The following is a 19,291-nucleotide window of genomic DNA, read 5'->3' as shown; positions in this document are numbered from 1 at the left end:
CATTAAGAAGGAGGAAACCCAGCGTTTGGTGATGTCCATGGGTTCCAGACTTAAGGCAGTGATTGCCTCCAAAGGATTCGCAACAAAATATTGAAAATAAAAATATTTTGTTTGGGTTTGGTTTATTTGTCCAATTACTTTTGACCTCCTAAAATGTGGAGTGTTTGTAAAGAAATGTGTACAATTCCTACAATTTCTATCAGATATTTTTGTTCAAACCTTCAAATTAAACGTTACAATCTGCACTTGAATTCTGTTGTCGAGATTTCATTTCAAATCCAATGTGGTGGCATGCAGAGCCCAACTCGCGAAAATTGTGTCACTGTCCAAATATTTCTGGACCTAACTGTAGCTCTCGCTAGCCTGAAATTCATATACAGGCCAAGTTTTCTCTATGCAACCATCAAATCCTTCCTTTGCATCCTCAGAAAAACCCAGAAAAGACATTTAGAAGTTATCTGCCTTTGCTGTTCCATTTCTAATATGCCAAGTTCCATCAGGGGTCAACTCTATTATGTTTTAGTGGGTACATTTCAAATAATGTGGCTGGACTCATGTGTGCAGTTTTGATGTTGTTCTTTAATCCCTTCATCACCGGCCGATTTTTCGCTTTCCGGTTTTTTTTTCGCCATTCTTCTTTTGAGAGACGTAACTTTTATTTTTCAGTCAAAATGGTCCTGGGAGGGCTCATTTTTTGCGGAACGAGCTGTACTTTTAACCATAAGTTTTACCACATAGTGTACTTTGCCGCTACGCAGTTTACTGATCAGATTAATTGATTTTATATTTTGATAGATTGGGCGTTTATGAACATGGCAATATCAAATGTGTGTATATTTTTTATTTTTTTTTAACCCTTCAATTTTCAATGGGGCGAAAGGGGGGTGATTTGAATTTAGGTTTATTTTTTTAAAACTAAACTTTTTTTATTTTATTTTACTAGTTTCGCTAGGGGGCTATATGGATCAACAATCCGATCGCTCGGCCATATCTGCTGATCACAGCTATACAGCTGTAAACAGCAGATATGCTCATTTTCTGCCTCACCCAGCTCCGGGCCGGGAGAAACAAAGTAATTCATGTGAGCTACAGGGGTCATCACATGACCCTGTGCTACCATGACAAACACCGGAAGTCACGTGATCACGTCGCGTGACTTCCGGTATCGGCCGGTGAGTAAATGCTTACGATCAATGCCATTATAATGGCGCTGTCACATAGTGACAGCGCCATTTAAGGAGTTAAACGGCACAAGCAGATAACGATTCTGCTCGTGCCTGGCAGGCACACATCTCAGCTGTGAAAATCAGCTGTCGGCAGTGACACTATGACTGCCAGGACGTAATATTACTGCCCGCGGTCGTTAAGGGGTTAAGCTAAAGCCTGAAGTGGATCCAGATAGAAGTGTAAATAATTCTCTTTCGTATTTGATCCTGTGTTAATCTCCAAAAATTGCATCAAGGACTGCATGTGATTTCAGCTTAAAGAAGGCTAAAATCAAAACAAGTGGGAAACTTTCGTACATGGAAGAACCACAAAAACAATAGACACATTATATGAATCTCCGTCATAAGAGGATCCTGCTATCAGTGGACGGTAAGCAACAAGCAAATTAATCAATCTGCAATGCTGTAAAGGGAGTTTAGAAAAGAGTTTAATTTCTAAAATAAACAAACAGACTAAGCACACACCTTTACAAGTACATAAACAAGCAAGACGGCAGAAGACAAAATTCACCCATGTTTCTTACCTTTGTTTCACCAGCTAAGGGAGCAACATTACAGACTTTCTTGGAGCGCAGGGTATTGATGACCGAGCTCTTGCCGACATTCGGATAACCGATGAATCCCACACTAATTTGCTTCTTGTCGGTGTGAAGCTGTTAACGAGATCAAGTACACTTATGGCTAAGGTTTCTTGCGACAGACGAAATATCAAATTTATAGCTGAGAATCAATGTGAAACATGAATCCTTGGGCCTTGTTCACACACTGCGTTTTTACCCGCTTTTTTTGCGTTTTTGCTGCAGAAAGGGTTGTAACTTTTCTGCAGACATTCCCCAGCAAAAACTATGGAAAAAAAAAATAGCTGTGCACACTTTTTTCTCAAGAACATTCTTTCTGCAGAATTTTTTGAGAAAAAGAATGAGCATGTCACTTCTTTTCTGCAGGTAAAGAAAATGCATCAAAAAACGCACCAAAAATGCATGCGGCTTTCGGTGCGTTATTGCTGTGTTTATTGACCGCAAGTGTGCTAATCTTTCAGACTCTAAAGAAATTTCTTGAGAAAAATCCTTTTTCTAGTGTGAACAGAGCCTTACACTATGACAAGCCTTAGTTCTATAAAGCCACTCTGGTACTGAATACTCTTATTGTGCTGAATCTATGTGCTCCTATAAAATGACAGTCTTGAGGTACCTTCATACATTGGTGCAGATTTTGCATCTGAATTTTCCAGACGGATATTAAAACAATGGAATATAGTCCACAATGCCTTGAGGCTGGGTATCTTTTGTGGCCACCAGAACCCTGCAATCCTCTTCCTACATGCCGGCATCCCTGATGTCCTGTCAGATTAGTAAGCCCCTGGATCTTGAATCTTTTTAACCTAATTTCTAGTTTTTTAGTATTCAGAATTGTGTAGCAGCAAAAGTACTTACAAATTTCAGAAAACGTATATATTTGAGACAGACATTTTCAAAGTAGAAATTCACAAGTAATAGAAACTTTGAAGTCATCATGTCAATATATGCTGTTTACTTTGCCATTGAGTTCAACAGGATTTTCACATTACAAGGGTCCTAGGCAAAATCCACTTCAAAGTTTAAAGGGGTTGTTCACTACCTGGAGATCCTTTTTTTTTATAAAGTATTCCCCTTCTAAAATATATGTGCGAAAATCTTTACACTCTACAGTGAGAATAGTCTTATGGCTGCCTCAACATGGCAATATATTGCTTCAGTACATGCAATCCAATATCTAGAGGAGCTGTAAATCTTACCAATCTAGTCCTGTTTTTATACTTACAAATTCTGCACAATACTGATGTAAACGCTGCAGTGTGAATGATGGCCAAAACTTTTAATGCTACAAAAGAGCCCAAACTAGCCAATATTACAATCCATCTATACTAGGCATCCACTTTAGTATCCTATCATTTTGCATGTTATTTTTTTTCTTTTATTTATTCAAATTCAGTGTAGGCTCTCAAACATCAGTTCACGTATGTGTTCAATCCTCGGTTTTCCCGGTTACGGACGCACCCATTAAACTCTATGGATGTGTTCAAAAGTCAAAGTTTTTCCCGATTTATCAAAGCTTTTACTCCAGGATTTTGCAGTAAAAAGCTTTGAAAAGTTGTAACATTTTGGCACAACAAAAGGCTGCACTAAAAAGTTAGATACTTTGCTTTTCCTGAGCCAAATGTGTCCAGGTTTGAAAGTGTGCGGAGCTGGGATGGGACAGAGTGGTGGCAACCCATGCCCATTAAATAACTGGAGTAAAATTAATCGGGAGGTGCACACCACGTATCAGACACTACTGATTCACCAAAAAGGCCTGTGTGTTTACAAAAAGAATTCACATTTTTGATTGGAGTGATAGATTACGATTACCCAGACAAGTCTATGGGTTTGCGACAATCACAGAATGCGTATATTGCAATATTAACAAAAACAAGATGCCACATTGATTGCAATGGATAGCATAAACTTTGTGGTTTTTTTTTCTCTCCATCAGCAAAATCATTAGTACATGCCCTCATCATCTCCCGCCTCGACTACTGCAACCTACTGCTTTCTGGCCTCCCTTCCAACACTCTTGCACCCCTCCAATCTATCCTGAACTCTGCAGCTTGCTTAATCCACCTCTCCCCTCGCTAGTCCCCAGCCTCGCCTCTCCTTTCACTGGCTTCCCATTGCCCAAAAACTCCATTTGAAAACATTAACCATGACATACAAAGCCATCCACAACCTGTCTCCTCCTTACATCTGTGACCTAGTCTCCCAGTACCTACCTGCACGCAACCACAGATCCTCACAATATCCTCTCTTATCTCCTCTTCCCACAATCGCATACAAGATTTCTTCCGTGCCTCCCCCATACTCTGGAATGCTGTACCCCAGCATATCAGACTCTCAGCTACTGTGGAAAGCTTCAAGAGGAACCTGAAGACCCATCTCTTCCAACAAGCCTACAACCTACAAAAACCCTCAGTCCAGTACACCACTGCGCAACCAGCTCTGTCCTCACCTACTATATCCTCACCCATTCCCTGTAGACTGAGCCCTCGCAGGCAGGGTCCTCTCTCCTCCTGTACCAGTCTGTTTTGTACTGGTAATTGTTGTACTAGTATATCCTTTTTCACTTGTAAAGTGCCATGGAATTAATGGCGCTATAATAATAAATAGTAAATATAATAACAACATTGAGAAAACACATACAAATTGGTCATTTTTTCAATGTTGAACGAGGCTAACCATAAAGTGGTCCTATATTACCTTGCCGAACTGACGGAGAAGTTGGATAAAAGCTCCTTTACCAAATGGATTGGTGAGGCTGGAGTGGAAGGCCAAGGTTGGATAGTCTTCAGATAAGCGAGCAACCCAACGTTTCTGAAACAAACAGCTTATGGTTATTTTACTGTAGATATGAGCTGGGCAATAACTCTTAGCTACACATCTGGTCTAAATTTTCACAATGTATTGAAGTCAGATTTTTTTGTTAAAGAAAATCTATTTTGGAAAAATAACTAGATAAATAGATTCGATCCATGCATATCAGGAAAACAAGTGTATACAGCCCTAGCTCAGGAACAGTAATACTTGATTAATTTTCCACTTTCCATCTTATAGGATCTAACAGCCAATTAAAGAAATATCTATAACTGGAGCTCTTTAATAAATGTTTAATCTGCGGTTTCTTCAATCTGAGTCCTCGCAAAAGCGCAATATTCCCCATAATGAATCCAAGCGTCTCGCAGAGCACTGCTCTGATCTTAGAGTAATCCAATTAGTTTAGAATAATACAAAGCAGACATCTGTTGACAGCCCTTCTGCTATAAAAGCCCGAACATTAGAGTCACAAAACATGGAGAAAGCAAACAATGCATGTTGGTAAAATGTAGCTGGAGGAAAGATTAAAGAGGTTTCCCGTGCATTCATCGGGCATGTGCAACAAAGGATGGAGGAGAATGGCTGGTTTGGAAAACATTTTCCTTACGAGGCGATTCGGGTTATCAGACAGTGAAAAGTACTCAAGAACAACAGAGTCTACACGACATATTAGAGGCAGCCACGCAACTAGTAAAATGTTAGGTTTTACAGAAGGTCAAGGCTCGAGCTATTCATATTCCAATATGAAATAACACGAGAGATCTCTGGACAGAACCACAAGCTGGAAAGAAAACCTCCAATGATAGCCATCATGGCTCTGGACCAGCACCAACATCATTTAATCGCGGTTGGCAGAGACTCATCCCCTAAAGTTTGGAAGGTGGTGTGCACACATCGCCACCAGCTCCAAGAAACCTTGTAGTGTAACAAAGCGGTGCGAGCGAAACAGCACACAAACATCTTACCGTTGCCCAAGTCGGAACCAGATCACACTTATTAAGAACGAACAAAAGATGCTTCCATGGTTTTTCCTTTTTTAGGTATGCCTCAATGTGTGGAGAACGGGTTCCCATGGGATCTCTGGCATCCAGCACTTGTATTACGACATCAGAGGAATCAATTACCTACAGGGAACACAGAAAACACATCACAGGGAGAACCTTGTTTAGAGTAGAAGCTATGAGAGTACCACTGAGCCCACAGTAGCCCCACAATGTCAGTGCAAGGCTGATGGAAAGGAAAATAGCACTGGTGTTGGGGCCGTTTTATGACTTAATTCCTATGGACGGACAAACTTTTTTTTTTTTTTTTTTTTACACTGAGCTAGCGCAAAACTTTATACATATGAGAGAGGTATTCTATACAAGCAATATTGTGGCTTGCAATTGAACATGTCTCAATTGTCATCTGTTGGATTCATGTGAATTCTTCAGACAAGAAAAGGCCTAGATATACAGAAGTACAGTAAGGCCCCATGCCTTTCCATGGGTGCCATATTACAGCTCATTTAACAAAGAAAAAAAAAACCCACAGTAGTATGGCCATAAACATGAGGCCTTAAAAGTGAATGATCCCACCCTAAACGGACTCGTCACTAGATTCATGATGCTGAATAGCAGGCAGCAGGAATAAAATCCTGGCCGAGTGACTGCAGCCAGGTATGTTTTACTTTGAATGACTGCAGCATTTTAAAAGGAAAGTTTGATATCCTTTCCTGTCACGAACAGTCCTCTGTTGCCCCCAATCATCAAGACAATTACACAAGGCAGCGGCTGTTTCCACTACGAGGCCGATTAATGGGGAACTCACAAGGAGCATTTTATATATACAACCGATTCAAAAGCATGAAATATGTATACACCTCATTAAATTCACTGCCAAACTCCACAATAACTAAAAGAAAAAAAAAAAAAAAACAATCAGCGGCTACCACCAGTTGCTTAAGCAGGCCGATTGGACAACCAATTCAGATAGCGTATGGTTTTGTGGATGTAATTTATAGAGCAAGAGGAGATGAAACATGGCATGAATAGCATCATCCATCTAATCAATATTCATTTGGGGCTGATGCGCTGATCACACAATGAAATAAAAACATGAATGTTCTTCCCCTCAGGATCACAAAGCTGAAAATGTATTTCACATATTTATCAGATTGATAGAAACTTCAATATGCATTGCAGACTACCAGCCCCCAAAATTTTACAATTTTGCTTTGATCAGAGGAAGCTTTCTTTTGAAAGTGTACTTAATCTCTGAATATAGAATCCAGACCTTGTGTTTTTCCCCCCAGAAGATAACTTGTTGAATTACCTGTCCACACCAGAGGGTCCTAGCTGAATAGGGACCAGATGTAGTGTTAGTTTCTCCCCCTTCCCCAGTTATTAATCCCATATGTTGAATATGAGGTGGATATGTACCCTCTTCCAGAGACAATAGAAATGACTTTATGGATTTTACAATTTCTCTATGACACAATCTCTTGGTTGAAACTTGATGGACATCTGTCTTTTTACAATTGTATAAACTATGCCAGTACGTAGGACCGTGAGTAATCTGATGTAGCCCTTGGCCACCTTGACCTCGTACACACGGTAGAGTTGCCAATCAACTGTAGTGGTGCAGGAAAAGCTGGCTGGGGGAGATGTCGGACTAGTCTGATCTCCCCTCATCCAGCTTTTCAAGCTATGGCCCAGATTTATCACGTATGTCTTGATGAAGCATACTGGAGTTAGATACTACTGATTTATTAAGAAGAGCACTCATCTTAATTAAATCAATGGAGTGTGCCTTGCCACAAATCTTACTTCAGTGAAATTTCTCTTAAACACTGTGTCAAAGACATTCCAGACTGTAATCGCACAGCCAAGCTCGGATCCATGTGGCTCATGGTTCGGTTTTTATTATATTGTTTTACTTTTTCCCATAATCATAATGGAGCTTACAAACTTAAAAACAATTGTATAAAAAGATGTACACTGAATAAAAATAAAGACGTTGTCCAGGAAGGCTAGGCAGATTATAACAAGAATTAATACAACAGTGTGATCCATGCCAAGGCTCCAGTGCCCACTCCCAAGACTTACACATCCGCGCTGCCTTTAATCAGCCCAATAACAATAGTCGTCTGACTTTTTGGTGGAACATTTTCACACTTCGAGATTACTCCCCAACTGCCTACATCATTTGTTTTGGAAACAGTTTATCAAAATTTTTCCCATTTGTTTTTCCTTCATTTTCTCATAGGAAATGAATTTCATTTGAAATTATTGCAATGTAGTTAAGTCTTCAAACAACCCAAAGGGCGCTCCTATTAACGCACATGGATGTCAGAGTGTAGCCAACATGTCTAGTTATATATCCTCTAAATATGCCGCTAAAGGGAAAATATATCGCCAGACATGGCTTCTCTGGATAACAATTGATTGGTGTGTTAGCTAGCTGCAGGTAAAATGACCCAATTTCTCCTAAATCACCCATTCACAGGAATATTCATTTTGGTCAATCTGGTGTTCAGGAGAAGAGTCAGAAGGCTCCTATACACCTTGCACTTTCGCCCAACGTGTATGGGGTCCTTTTGGGAAGTCAGACTCACTGATCAGCTAATTGCAGGCCCAGCTTCTATTTAATAAAAGTAAACTGCTTCAAATGAACCCATTACCTGATCCATGCTGCCCAAACTGCGGGCAGCATGAATCAGAGCATGGCCGCATGATTGCAACCAACCTTACCTTTCTCTGAAACGCAATGGCATTTCAAGAAAAAAAAGAGAATTTTGTTTACTTACCGTAAATTCTTTTTCTTATAGTTCCGTATTGGGAGACCCAGACATTGGGTGTTTAGCTTCTGCCTCCGGAGGAAACACAAAGTACTACACTAAAAAGTGTAGCTCCTCCCTCTGAACTTATACACCCCCTGGAGAACCAGATCTAGCCAGTTTAGTGCAAAAGCTGAAGGAGAATAGCCACCCACAAGTAAAAACAGAGCAAAAACCGGAACAACCGGAGACTCTGTCAACAACAACAGCCGGTGAAAACACGCGGAACAAGAAATTGCCAACGGGCAACAGGGAGGGAGCTGGGTCTCCCAATACGGAACTATAAGAAGAAGGGAATTTTGTTTACTTACCGTAAATTCCTTTTCTTCTAGCTCCTATTGGGAGACCCAGACAATTGGGTGTATAGCTTCTGCCTCCGGAGGCCACACAAAGTATTACACTTTAAAAAGTGTAACCCCTCCCCTCTGCCTATACACCCTCCCGTGGACCACGGGCTCCTCAGTTTTGGTGCAAAAGCAGGAAGGAGGAAACTTATAAATTGGTCTAGGGTAAATTCAATCCGAAGGATGTTCGGAGAACTGAAGACCATAACCCAAAAGAACAGCCAGCCCAAAGGGCACAGGGGTGGGTGCTGGGTCTCCCAATAGGAGCTAGAAGAAAAGTAATTTACGGTAAACAAAATTCCCTTCTTTGTCGCTCCATTGGGAGACCCAGACAATTGGGACGTCCAAGAGCAGTCCCTGGGTGGGTAAAAGAATACCTCAATAAGAAGAGCCGAAAACGGCCCCCTGTTACAGGTGGACAACTGCCGTCTGAAGGACTCGCCTACCTAGACTGGCGTCTGACGAAGCATAGGTATGCACTTGATAGTGCTTTGTGAAAGTGTGCAGACTAGATCACGTAGCTGCCTGACACACCTGCTGAACCGTTGCCCGGTGCCGCAATGCCCAGGACGCACCTACAGCTCTGGTAGAATGGCCTTTCAGCCCTGAAGGGAGCGGAAGCTCCGAAGAATGGTAGGCCTCGAGAATCTGTTCCTTGATCCACCGAGCCAAGGTCGACTTGGAGGCCTCAGAGTCCATACGCTGGCCAGCGACAAGGACAAAAAGCGCATCTGAACGGCGTAGGGGCGCCGTGCGAGACACGTAGAACCGGAGTGCTCTCACTAGATCCAAAGAGTGCACAACCTTTTCACCCTGGTGAATTGGATTAGGGCAACAGGAAGGCAAGGAGATATCCTGATTTAGATGAAAAGGAGATACCACCTTAGAGAGAAATTCCGGGACAGGACGAAGAACCACCTTATCCTGGTGGAAAACCCGGAAGGGAGCCTTGCATGACAGCGCCGCAAGCTCAGACACTCTCTGAAGAGGAGTGACTGTCACCAGGAAGGCCACCTTCTGCGAAAGACGGGAGAGAGAGACATCCCGCAGCAGCTCAAAAGGCGGCTTTTGAAGAGTCGTCAGGACTCTGCTAAGATCCCAGGGTTCCAACGGACGTTTGTAAGGTGGGACCATGTGGCAGACCCCCTGCAGGAACGTGCGGACCTGCGGAAGCCTGGCTAGACGCTTTTGAAAGAAAAACACGGAGAGCGTGGATACTTGGCCCTAGAGAGAGAGCCGAGGGACAAACCCTTGTCTATTCCAAATTGTAGGAATGAATGGAATGTGGGTAAGGCAAACGGCCATGGAGGAAAGCCGTTATCAGCGCACCAGGATAGAAAGACTTGCCAAGACCTGTAATAGATCTTGGCGGACGTTGGCTTCCTGGCTTGTCTCGTGGTGGCAATGACATCCTGAGATAACCCTGAAGACTCTAGGAGTCAGGGACCAATGGCCACCTAGTCAAGTTAAGGGCCACAGAATTCAGATGGAAAAAACGGGCCTTGTGACAGCAAGTCTGGGCGGTCTGGAAGTGCCCACGGTTGACCCACCGTGAGATGCCACAGATCCGGATACCACGACCGTCTTGGCCAGTCTGGAGCGACGAGAATGGCGCGACGGCAGTCGGACCTGATCCTGCGTAGTACCCTGGGCAGCATCGCCAGAGGGGGAAACACATAAGGCAGTCGAAACTGCGACCAATCCTGGACTAAAGCGTCCGCTGCCAGAGGTCTGTGATCCTGAGACCGTGCCATGAAGGCCGGGACCTTGAGAGATCGACGTCCTGCATTCCTCAGCGGCCCTGACGACTGAAAAAAATCTGCTTCCCAGTTTTCTACGCCCGGGATGTGAACTGCGGAGATGGTGGAGCCTGTGGTTTCCACCCACTGCAGAATCCGCCGGACTTCCTGGAAGGCTTGACGACTGCGAGTGCCGCCTTGGTTCGCGAACGGCACTGCCTCCATAGCTGCAACCATCTTCCCCAGGAAGTGCCTGAGGCGCCTTAAGGGGTGTGACTGACTCCGAAGAAGTGATTGCACCCCCGCCTGCAGAGAAAGCTGTTTGTCCCTGGAGAGTCGCCAGAGCGACGGCAAGGCTTTGTTGACACGCCGCCTGAGAAGGGGCCCAGAGGTTCTGAAGAAACGAGCCGCAGGACGAGAACTGAACTCTATCCTGTAACCATGAGACAGAATGTCTCTCACCCATCGGTCTTGAACTTGTGGTCACCAGGCGCCGCCAAAGCGGAAGAGCCTGCCACCGACTGGGGATGCAGCTAGGGGAGGCCGAGAGTCATGAGAAGGCCGTTTTGGAGGCAGTGCCCCCTGCGGCCTTTTGGGGTCGTGACGTGGGCCGCCACGCATATGAGTTCCTCTGGCCTTTCTCCGGCCTGTTGGACGAAGAAGAATGTGGCTTGGCGGAGGGACGAAAGGACCGAAACCTCGATTGGATTTTTCTTTGCTGAGGTCTCTTAGGTGTGGACTGGGGTAAGGAGGAGACCTTTCCCTTGGATTCCTTAATAATATCATCCAATCGTTCGCCAAATAAACAGTCGCCAGAAAAAGGCAAACCAGTTAAGAACCTTTTTGAAGAAGAGTCTGGTTCCCATTCGCGCAGCCACATGGCCCTGCGAACTGCCACGGAGTTAGCATATGCTACAGCCGTGTGGCTAGTGGAGTCCAGGACGGCGTTCATGGTGCAGGACGAAAAGGCTGATGCCCGAGAGTCAAAGACGGAACATGCGGAGCAAAATTCCATGTGACAGTATTAAACTCCTTCAGACAAGCCTAGATTGCTTGGAGAGCCCACACGGCTGCAAAGGCCGGGGCGAAAGACGTGCCCGTGGCCTCATAGATGGACTTCACCAAGAGCTCTATCTGTCTGTCAGTGGCATCCTTCAGTGATGAGCCATTTGCAACAGACACAACGGACCTAGTAGCCAATTTGGAGACTGGAGGATCCATCTTGGGAGAATGAGCCCAACTCTTAACGACTTCAGATGGAAAGGGGTAACGCGTGTCAGTGTGATGTTTAACCCTTGTCCGGGACCGCTCCGGGTTTTTGGACAGCATCCCTGAAGTTAGAGTGATCAAAAAACGTATTGCGTGTACGTTTGGGGAACCGAAACTGGTGTTTCTCCTGCTGAGAAGCCGACTCCTCTACAGGAGGAGGCGGAGGAGAGCGAACCAGCACCTGGTTGATGGACGAGATAAGATCATTTACCAAGGCGTCCCCCTTAGGAGTATCCAGGTTAAGGGTGAAGTCAGGGCCAGAGCCCTGAGCTCCCCCGTCCGCCTCGTCTTCCTGAGAGTCCTCAAGCTGGGATCCCTAGCAGCGTGAGGAAGTCGGGGAAGAGTCCCAGCGAGACCGCTTAGCCGGTCTTGGACTGCGGTCCGGGCAGGAGTCCTCCGCCTGAGACCTAGGGCTCAACCTGGGAGCGCGCTGCGGCGCAAACCAAGCGAGGCCTGGATGAGACAAGCTACAGGGTCAGGGCCTGTGAAAGGTCCGGTCTGGACTGCAATGCCTCAAGGAGCTTAGAAGACCATTTGATCATATGAAAATGACTGAGGGCCAACACCTGTGACTCTCTCCCTGCAGCCTGCTCAGGGGGAGCAGGGGGGTCTACATGAGCCGAGGGGCCCACCAGTGCCCGAGGCTCCGGCTGAGCAAGCGAGGCAGGAGTCGAGCATTGCTCACAGTGAGGGTAGGTGGATCCCGCAGGTAACATAGCCCCACAAGAGGTACAGACTGCGAGAAAAACCTGTGCCTGTTGTCTCCTAGGAGAGTGACCACTGAAGGTAAATGTGAAAAGAAAAGGGGATACAGTCTGTCCGAACAGAAATATATATAATATATACATATGTATCCGGCACCCTAGGGGGACCAGTACCGGGTGCTGTGTTCACCCTGAGCTCCCCTGAGAAGCACCCACCGGCAGAATGCCAGAAAATGGCCGCCGGAGCTCTCAGGGGAGGAGTGGGGCCGAGGGCGGCGCCAGCAAAGAGCGGGAGTCTGGGTTCCCCACAGTGGTCAGTGAGGGGGGAGGAAGACATGCAGGATGTTCCAGCCCTCACATCCGACGTCATGTCGGTAATCCCGCCCTTACCCCTGACAGGCAGGCCCGGGGGCGGGATTTTCGCGACTAGGCCGCGGTGAAGCCTGGGACTAAATTTGAGGCCGCGCACGACCAGCAGGCCCGGTCGGCGCGGAAGTCCACCTGCCTCCTCAGTTTTACAACTACCGCGGTTTCCGGGAAGAAGGTGCGCTCCCTGTACAGTCCCCAATGGGGACACAGAGTACCTTTAAGTAGCAGGGCCCGGTCCCTGGGGTTGAAGAGGCTCCGGTCCGCAAGGTTCCACCAGGGGCTGCGGATGGAGCACGGTCCCAGCAGATGGATGACCGCTCAGGTCCCACTTCTCCCAGCCGCATAAGGGATGGTGAAGGAGACGGCCTGTGGCTCCAGCTTCCGTACCCGCAATGGGTACAGTCTGGGGTCCCCACAGTGGTCAGTGAGGGGGGAGGAAGACATGCGGGATGCTCCAGCCGTCACATCCGACATCATGTCGGTAATCCCGTCCTTACCCCTGACAGGCAGGCCCAGGGGCGGGATTTTCGTGACTAGGCCGCGGTGAAGCCAGGGACTAAATTTGAGACCGCGCCCGACAAGCAGGCCCGGTCGGCGCGGAAGTCCACGTGCCTCCCCAGTTTTACAACTACCGCGGTTTCCGGGAAGAAGGTGCGCTCCCTGTACAGTCCCCAATGGGGACACAGAGTACCTTTAAGTAGCAGGGCCCGGTCCCTGGGGTTGAAAAAGCTCCGGTCCGGCAGGTTCCACCAGGGGCTGCGGATGGAGCACGGTCCCAGTAAATGGATGACCGCTCAGGATCCCACTTCTCCCAGAGCCACATAAGGGATCGTGAAGGAGACGACATGTGGCTCCAGCCTTTGTACCCGCAATGGGTATCTCAACCTTAACAACACCGCCGACATAGTGGGGTGAGAAGGGAGCATGCCGGGGACCCCGTGGGGGTCCTCTTTTCTTCCAACCGACAACTAAGTTATGAGAATGCATGAGTGGATGTGTGCGTCCTTCCACACAAAGCATAAAATTGAGGAGCCCGTGGTCCACGGGAGGGTGTATAGGCAGAGGGGAGGGGTTACACTTTTTAAAGTGTAATACTTTGTGTGGCCTCCAAGGCAGAAGCTATACACCCAATTGTCTGGGTCTCCCAATGGAGCGACAAAGAAAAAGAATTTACGGTAAGTAAACAAAATTCTCTTTTTCTTTATCGTTCCTATGGGAGACCCAAACCATGGGACATCTCAAAGCAGTCCATGGGTGGGAAATAAACAGAAAAACTAAGAAGTAGGCAGAAGCTAACTTCACAAATGGGCGACAGCCGCCTGAAGGATGCGTCTGCCCAAGCTCGCATCTGCCGAAGCATGAGCATTCACTTGGTAGTGCTTCGAAAAGGTATGCAGGCTAGTCCAAGTGGCAGCCTGACAGTCTTGTTGAGCCGTAGCCCGGTGCCTGAAAGCCCAAGAGGCACCGACAGCTCTGGTCGAGTGTGCCTTGATCCCCGGCGGGGGAGGCACCTGAGAACACTGGTAGGCGTCCGAAATGGTCGACCTAATCCAACGGGCTAAGGTCGGCTTAGAAGCAGAGAGGCCCTTGCGCCGACCTGTGGTTAGCACAGAAAGAAGTGCACCGCCTAAGAGCAGCGGTGCGAGACAGATAGATCCGGAGAGCACGCACCAGATCCTGAGTATGCAGCGCTTTTTCAAAGCGATGAACAGGAGCCGGATAAAAGGAAGGTAGGGTAATGTCCTGGTTAAGGTGGAAAGGAGAGACCACCTTAGGAAGAAAGTCCGGAGTCGGACGGAGAACCACCTTGTCTTGATGAAAAACCAAAAAAGGTGACTCCGAAGAGAGCGCAACCAAATCGGAGACTCTCCCGAGGGAAGTTATGGCCACTAGAAAGACCACTTTCTGTGAAAGCCGAAACAAAGAAACCTCCCTAAGAGGCTCAAAGGGGGGTTTCTGAAAAACCGTGAGAACCAAATTGAGGTCCCAGGGATCCAAGGGCCGCCGGTAAGGCGGAATGATGTGAGACGCGCCCTGCATGAAGGTGCGGACCTGAGCCAGCCGGGCGAGACGCCGCTGGAACAGCACTGACAGAGCTGAGACTTGTCCCTTGAGAGAGTTGAGGGACAGTCCCAGCTGCAGACCGGACTGTAGAAAGAACAGAAGGGTCGGCAAGGAAAATGGCCAAGGAGGATGGCCGGAAGAGCGACACCAGGACAGGAAAATTTTCCAAGTCCTGTGATAGATCTTGGCGGAGGAAGACTTACGGGCCCGAGTCATAGTGGAGATGACTTCAGGAGGGATACCAGAAGCCGTCAAGATCCAGGACTCAAGAGCCACGCCGTCAATTTGAGAGCCGCAGAATTCAGGCGGAAAAACGGACCTTGTGAGAGAAGGTCTGGACGGTCCGGAAGATGCCACGGCACCTCTACGGACAGAAGGAGCAGGTCTGGGTACCAAGCTCGCCTGGCCCAGTCCGGAGCAATGAGAATGACTCGACGGCCCTCCATTCTGATCTTTCGCAGGACTCTGGGCAAGAGAGCTAGAGGGGGAAACACGTACGAGACGAAACTGGGACCAGTCTTGAACCAGAGCGTCCGCGGCGAAGGCCTGAGGATCGTGGGAGCGAGCCACGTAAACAGGAACCTTGTTGTGACGGGATACCATTAGGTCCACGTCCGGAGTGCCCCATTTGCGGCAGATTGACTGAAAAACTGCCGGGTGCAGGGACCACTCGCCACTGTCCACAGTTTGACGGCTGAGATAATCTGCCTCCCAGTTTTCCACGCCTGGGATGTGGACTGCGGATATGGTGGACTTGGAGTCCTCCGCCCATTGAAGGATGCGTTGTACCTCCAACATTGCCAGGCGGCTGCGTGTCCCGCCTTGGTGATTGATGTAGGCAACCGCTGTCGCGTTGTCCGACTGGACTCTGATGTGCCTGCCCGCCAGCAGATGGTGAAAAGCTAGGAGAGCCAGAAGCATGGCTCTGGTTTCCAGCACATTGATCGAAAGGGCTAACTCGGACGGAGTCCAAGTGCCCTGCGCTCGGTGGTGGAGACATACCGCTCCCCAGCCGGATAGACTGGCATCCGTGGTGAGGATCACCCAGGACGGGGCCAGAAAGGAGCGCCCCTGGGACAGAGAGAGGGGCCGAAGCCACCACTGAAGAGAGCTCCTGGTCTGTGGCGACAGAGCCACTAACCTGTGCAAGGAGGAAGGCCGCTTGTCCCAGCAGCGGAGAATGTCCAGCTGCAGGGGGCGCAGACGGAACTGGGCAAAGGGAACAGCCTCCATGGACGCCACCATTTGACCCAGCACCTGCATCAGGCGCCTGAGGGAATAACGGCGGGGCCTCAGCAGAGAGCGTACCGCCAGTTGGAGGGACTACTGTTTGACTAAGGGCAACTTCACAAGTGCCGGCAAAGTCTCGAACTGCATCCCTAGGTACGTGAGACTCTGGGTCGGAGTCAGAGTGGACTTGGGAAGATTGACAAGCCACCCGAATTGGGCTAGAGTGGCGAGATTGAGCGAGACACTCCGCTGACAGTCCACGCTGGATGAAGCCTTTATCAGAAGGTCGTCCAGGTAAGGGATCACTGCCAACCCCTGTAGGTGCAGGACCGCAATCACTGCTGCCATGACCTTGGTGAATACCCGAGGAGCTGTGGCCAACCCGAAGGGGAGAGCCACGAATTGGAAATGTTCCTCTCCAATTGCAAAACGTAGCCAACGCTGGTGTGAAACTGCAATTGGCACATGGAGATAGGCATCCCTGATGTTGATGGATGCCAGGAAATCCCCTTGGGTCATTGAGGCAATGACTGATCGCAGAGACTCCATGCGAAAATGCCGCACCTGAACATGCTTGTTGAGAAGCTTCAGATCCAGGATGGGCCGGAAGGAACCGTCCTTTTTGGGGACTAGGAAGAGATTTGAGTAGAAACCTCTGAACCGTTCCCGGGCGGGAACCGGTACAATTACTCCGTTGGCCTGCAAGGATGCCACGGCCTGTGAGAAGGCGGCGGCCTTGGAGCAGGGGGGAGTTGAGAGAAAAAAATCTGTTTGGCGGGCTGGAAGAGAATTCTATCTTGTAGCCGTGGGAGATGATATCCCTTACCCACTGATCGGAGACGTGTTGAAACCACGCGTCGCCAAAGTGGGAGAGCCTGCCACCGACTAAGGACGTTGCTGGCGCAGACAGATAGTCACGAGGATGCTGCCTTAGTGGCAGCACCTCCTGCGGTCTTTTGTGGACGCGCCTTTGGGCGCCAGTTGGATTTCTGGTCCTTGGCTGAGTTAGTGGACGAGGCCGAGGGCTTAGAGGAGGACCAGTTGGAGGAACGAAAGGAACGAAACCTCGACTGATTCCTACCCTGGACAGGTTTCCTGGTTTTGGTTTGTGGCATGGAAGTACTCTTCCCGCCAGTAGCTTCCTTAATAATTTCATCCAGCTGTTCACCGAACAGCCGGGACCCAGCAAAAGGGAGTCCAGCAAGGTACTACTTTGAAGAAGCATCTGTCTTCCACTCTCAAAGCCACAACATCCTGCGGATAGCGAGGGAATTAGCTGAAGCCACCGGAGTGCGGTGAGAAGCTTCCAGCATGGCAGACATGGCATAGGATGAAAAAGCTGAAGCTTGGGAAGTTAAGGTAACCATTTCGGGCATAGATTACCTGGCGAGGGAATGCATCCCCTCTAGAGAAGCAGAGATGGCTTTGAGAGCCCACACTGCTGCAAAAGTCGGGGAGAACGAAGCCCCCTCCGCTTCATATACGGATTTGGCCAGAAGGTCAATCTGGCGGTCAGTGGAATCCTTAAGAGAGGTGCCATCAGCCACCGATACAACGGTCCGGGCTGAGAGTCTAGACACCGGGGGGTCTACCTTTGGGGAATGAGCCCACTCCTTGACCACCTCAGGTGGAAAGGGAAAGCGGTCATCAGAACCACGCTTTGGGAAGCGCTTGTCAGGACAGGCCCTGTGCTTGGTCACAGCGGCCTGAAAACTGGAGTGGTTAAAGAACACACTCTTTACTCTCTTAGCCGAGGTAAACTGGTGCTTTTCTGCCAGAGAGGGTTGCTCCTCTGATACTGGCGGATTGAGATCCAGTACAGAATTAATGGACGCAATCAAATCACTAACATCTGGGTCACTTTTGGACAGATCAATGGGGCACATGGAGTTAACCTCCGAGCCCCCCGTAAAGGCATCCTCCTCCTCCTGCGAGTCAGCTCCTGAATCAGAGCCGCGGGACGAGGAAGGAGGGGGAACCCTGCGTCTCTTCTTAGAAGGACGGGGTCTGGGACCAGATTATGAATCCTCTGTGAGCTCCGGTCCTGAGAGACCCCTAGCAGCAGAGGCACCCTGTGAAAGGGGCTGATGCATGTTCAGCAAAGTCCTGGACAGAAGTCCCATGGAGTCAGCAAAAGACTGGGAGATAGACCTAGAAAAGAATTCTACCCAAGCCGGGGGTTCAGCCACAGGAGCAGGGGCAGCCTGAGAGACCACTGGGGGTGAGACTCCAGGCTGAGGCACCGCCAGGTTAGAGCAGGCATCACAATGTGGGAATATGCTCGGTTCAGGCAGCAGGAGCTTACATGCAGTGCATACTGAATACAGCTTTGGAGCCTTGCTCCTCGTGTGAGACATGCTGCTGGAGTGGGGGCTCTGCCAGGGAATGAACCCCAGAGAGTATATACAGAGGTCCACAACCAGAGGTTGTGGCTTACCAGACCGCTGGAGCGCTGTTGTGTGCCCTCTAGATCCCGAAGCCCGGACCCCCAAGCACAGCAACTCAGCAGAGATGCTGCAGACCAGCGCTTGCAGAGAGAACGCTGAGAAAATGGCCGCCGGAGCGAAGAGAGTGGGCGGGACTTGTTGAGGAGCGGGAACTGGAGGGCTATAGAGACCTGCAGGGGAGGAGGGACGCTCCCCTGTGCAGAACGGCCGCCGGGCGGAGCCGAGCCTGTCCCTCTGCATGAGTGACATGCGAGGGCAGTGAAACCGAAACTAGGCCTCCGGCGAAGCCGGGGCCTAAATTTGAGCGGCGCAGCCGGCGCGCAGGCACAATCGGCGCGGTTCTCAGGCGACAGCCAGAGAACCCGCCGGAAATGTCATAAAACACACTCAGCACACTCTCCCACAACAATGAAGTACAGGGACCCCCAATATATAAACGTCTCAGGTACTTAGCTTGCTGAGACGCAGGGTTCCAAGTCCCTGGGGATGAGTGCTCCGGTCCAGCAGGATCCTGAAGGGCTGCGGATGGAGACCGGTCTCCTGCCAAGCATGGAGACCGTGCTGGCTCCCACTTCAAGCCAGAGCCCAGGAGGGATGGTGAAGGAGCGCGGCATGTAAGGCTCCAGCCTTGTAAATCAACCTTAACAACACCGCCGACACAGTGGGGTGAGAAGGGACATGCCGGGAGTCCAGACT

The 19,291-nt window shown here is 48.9% G+C and overlaps 1 protein-coding gene across 1 annotated transcript in view; it reads right to left on the bottom strand.

The window, feature by feature from the left end:
• The window catches only part of GNL2 (G protein nucleolar 2), a 153,660-nt gene that overhangs the window by 74,382 nt on the left and 59,987 nt on the right, over window positions 1–19,291 (bottom strand). Inside the window, exons 7-9 of the mRNA XM_075336053.1 lie at window positions 5,578–5,736; window positions 4,499–4,612; window positions 1,751–1,879 (exon numbers count right to left, since the gene is read on the bottom strand). Of these exons, the coding sequence (XP_075192168.1) occupies window positions 1,751–1,879; window positions 4,499–4,612; window positions 5,578–5,736 (402 nt within the window). The remainder of the gene's footprint in view (window positions 1–1,750; window positions 1,880–4,498; window positions 4,613–5,577; window positions 5,737–19,291) is intronic.

Source organism: Anomaloglossus baeobatrachus, chromosome 2 (genome assembly GCF_048569485.1).
Source record: "Anomaloglossus baeobatrachus isolate aAnoBae1 chromosome 2, aAnoBae1.hap1, whole genome shotgun sequence".
Taxonomy (NCBI): domain Eukaryota; kingdom Metazoa; phylum Chordata; class Amphibia; order Anura; family Aromobatidae; genus Anomaloglossus; species Anomaloglossus baeobatrachus.
Note: the sequence above shows the minus strand (reverse complement) of the source record. Positions and strands in the feature narration are given on the sequence as shown.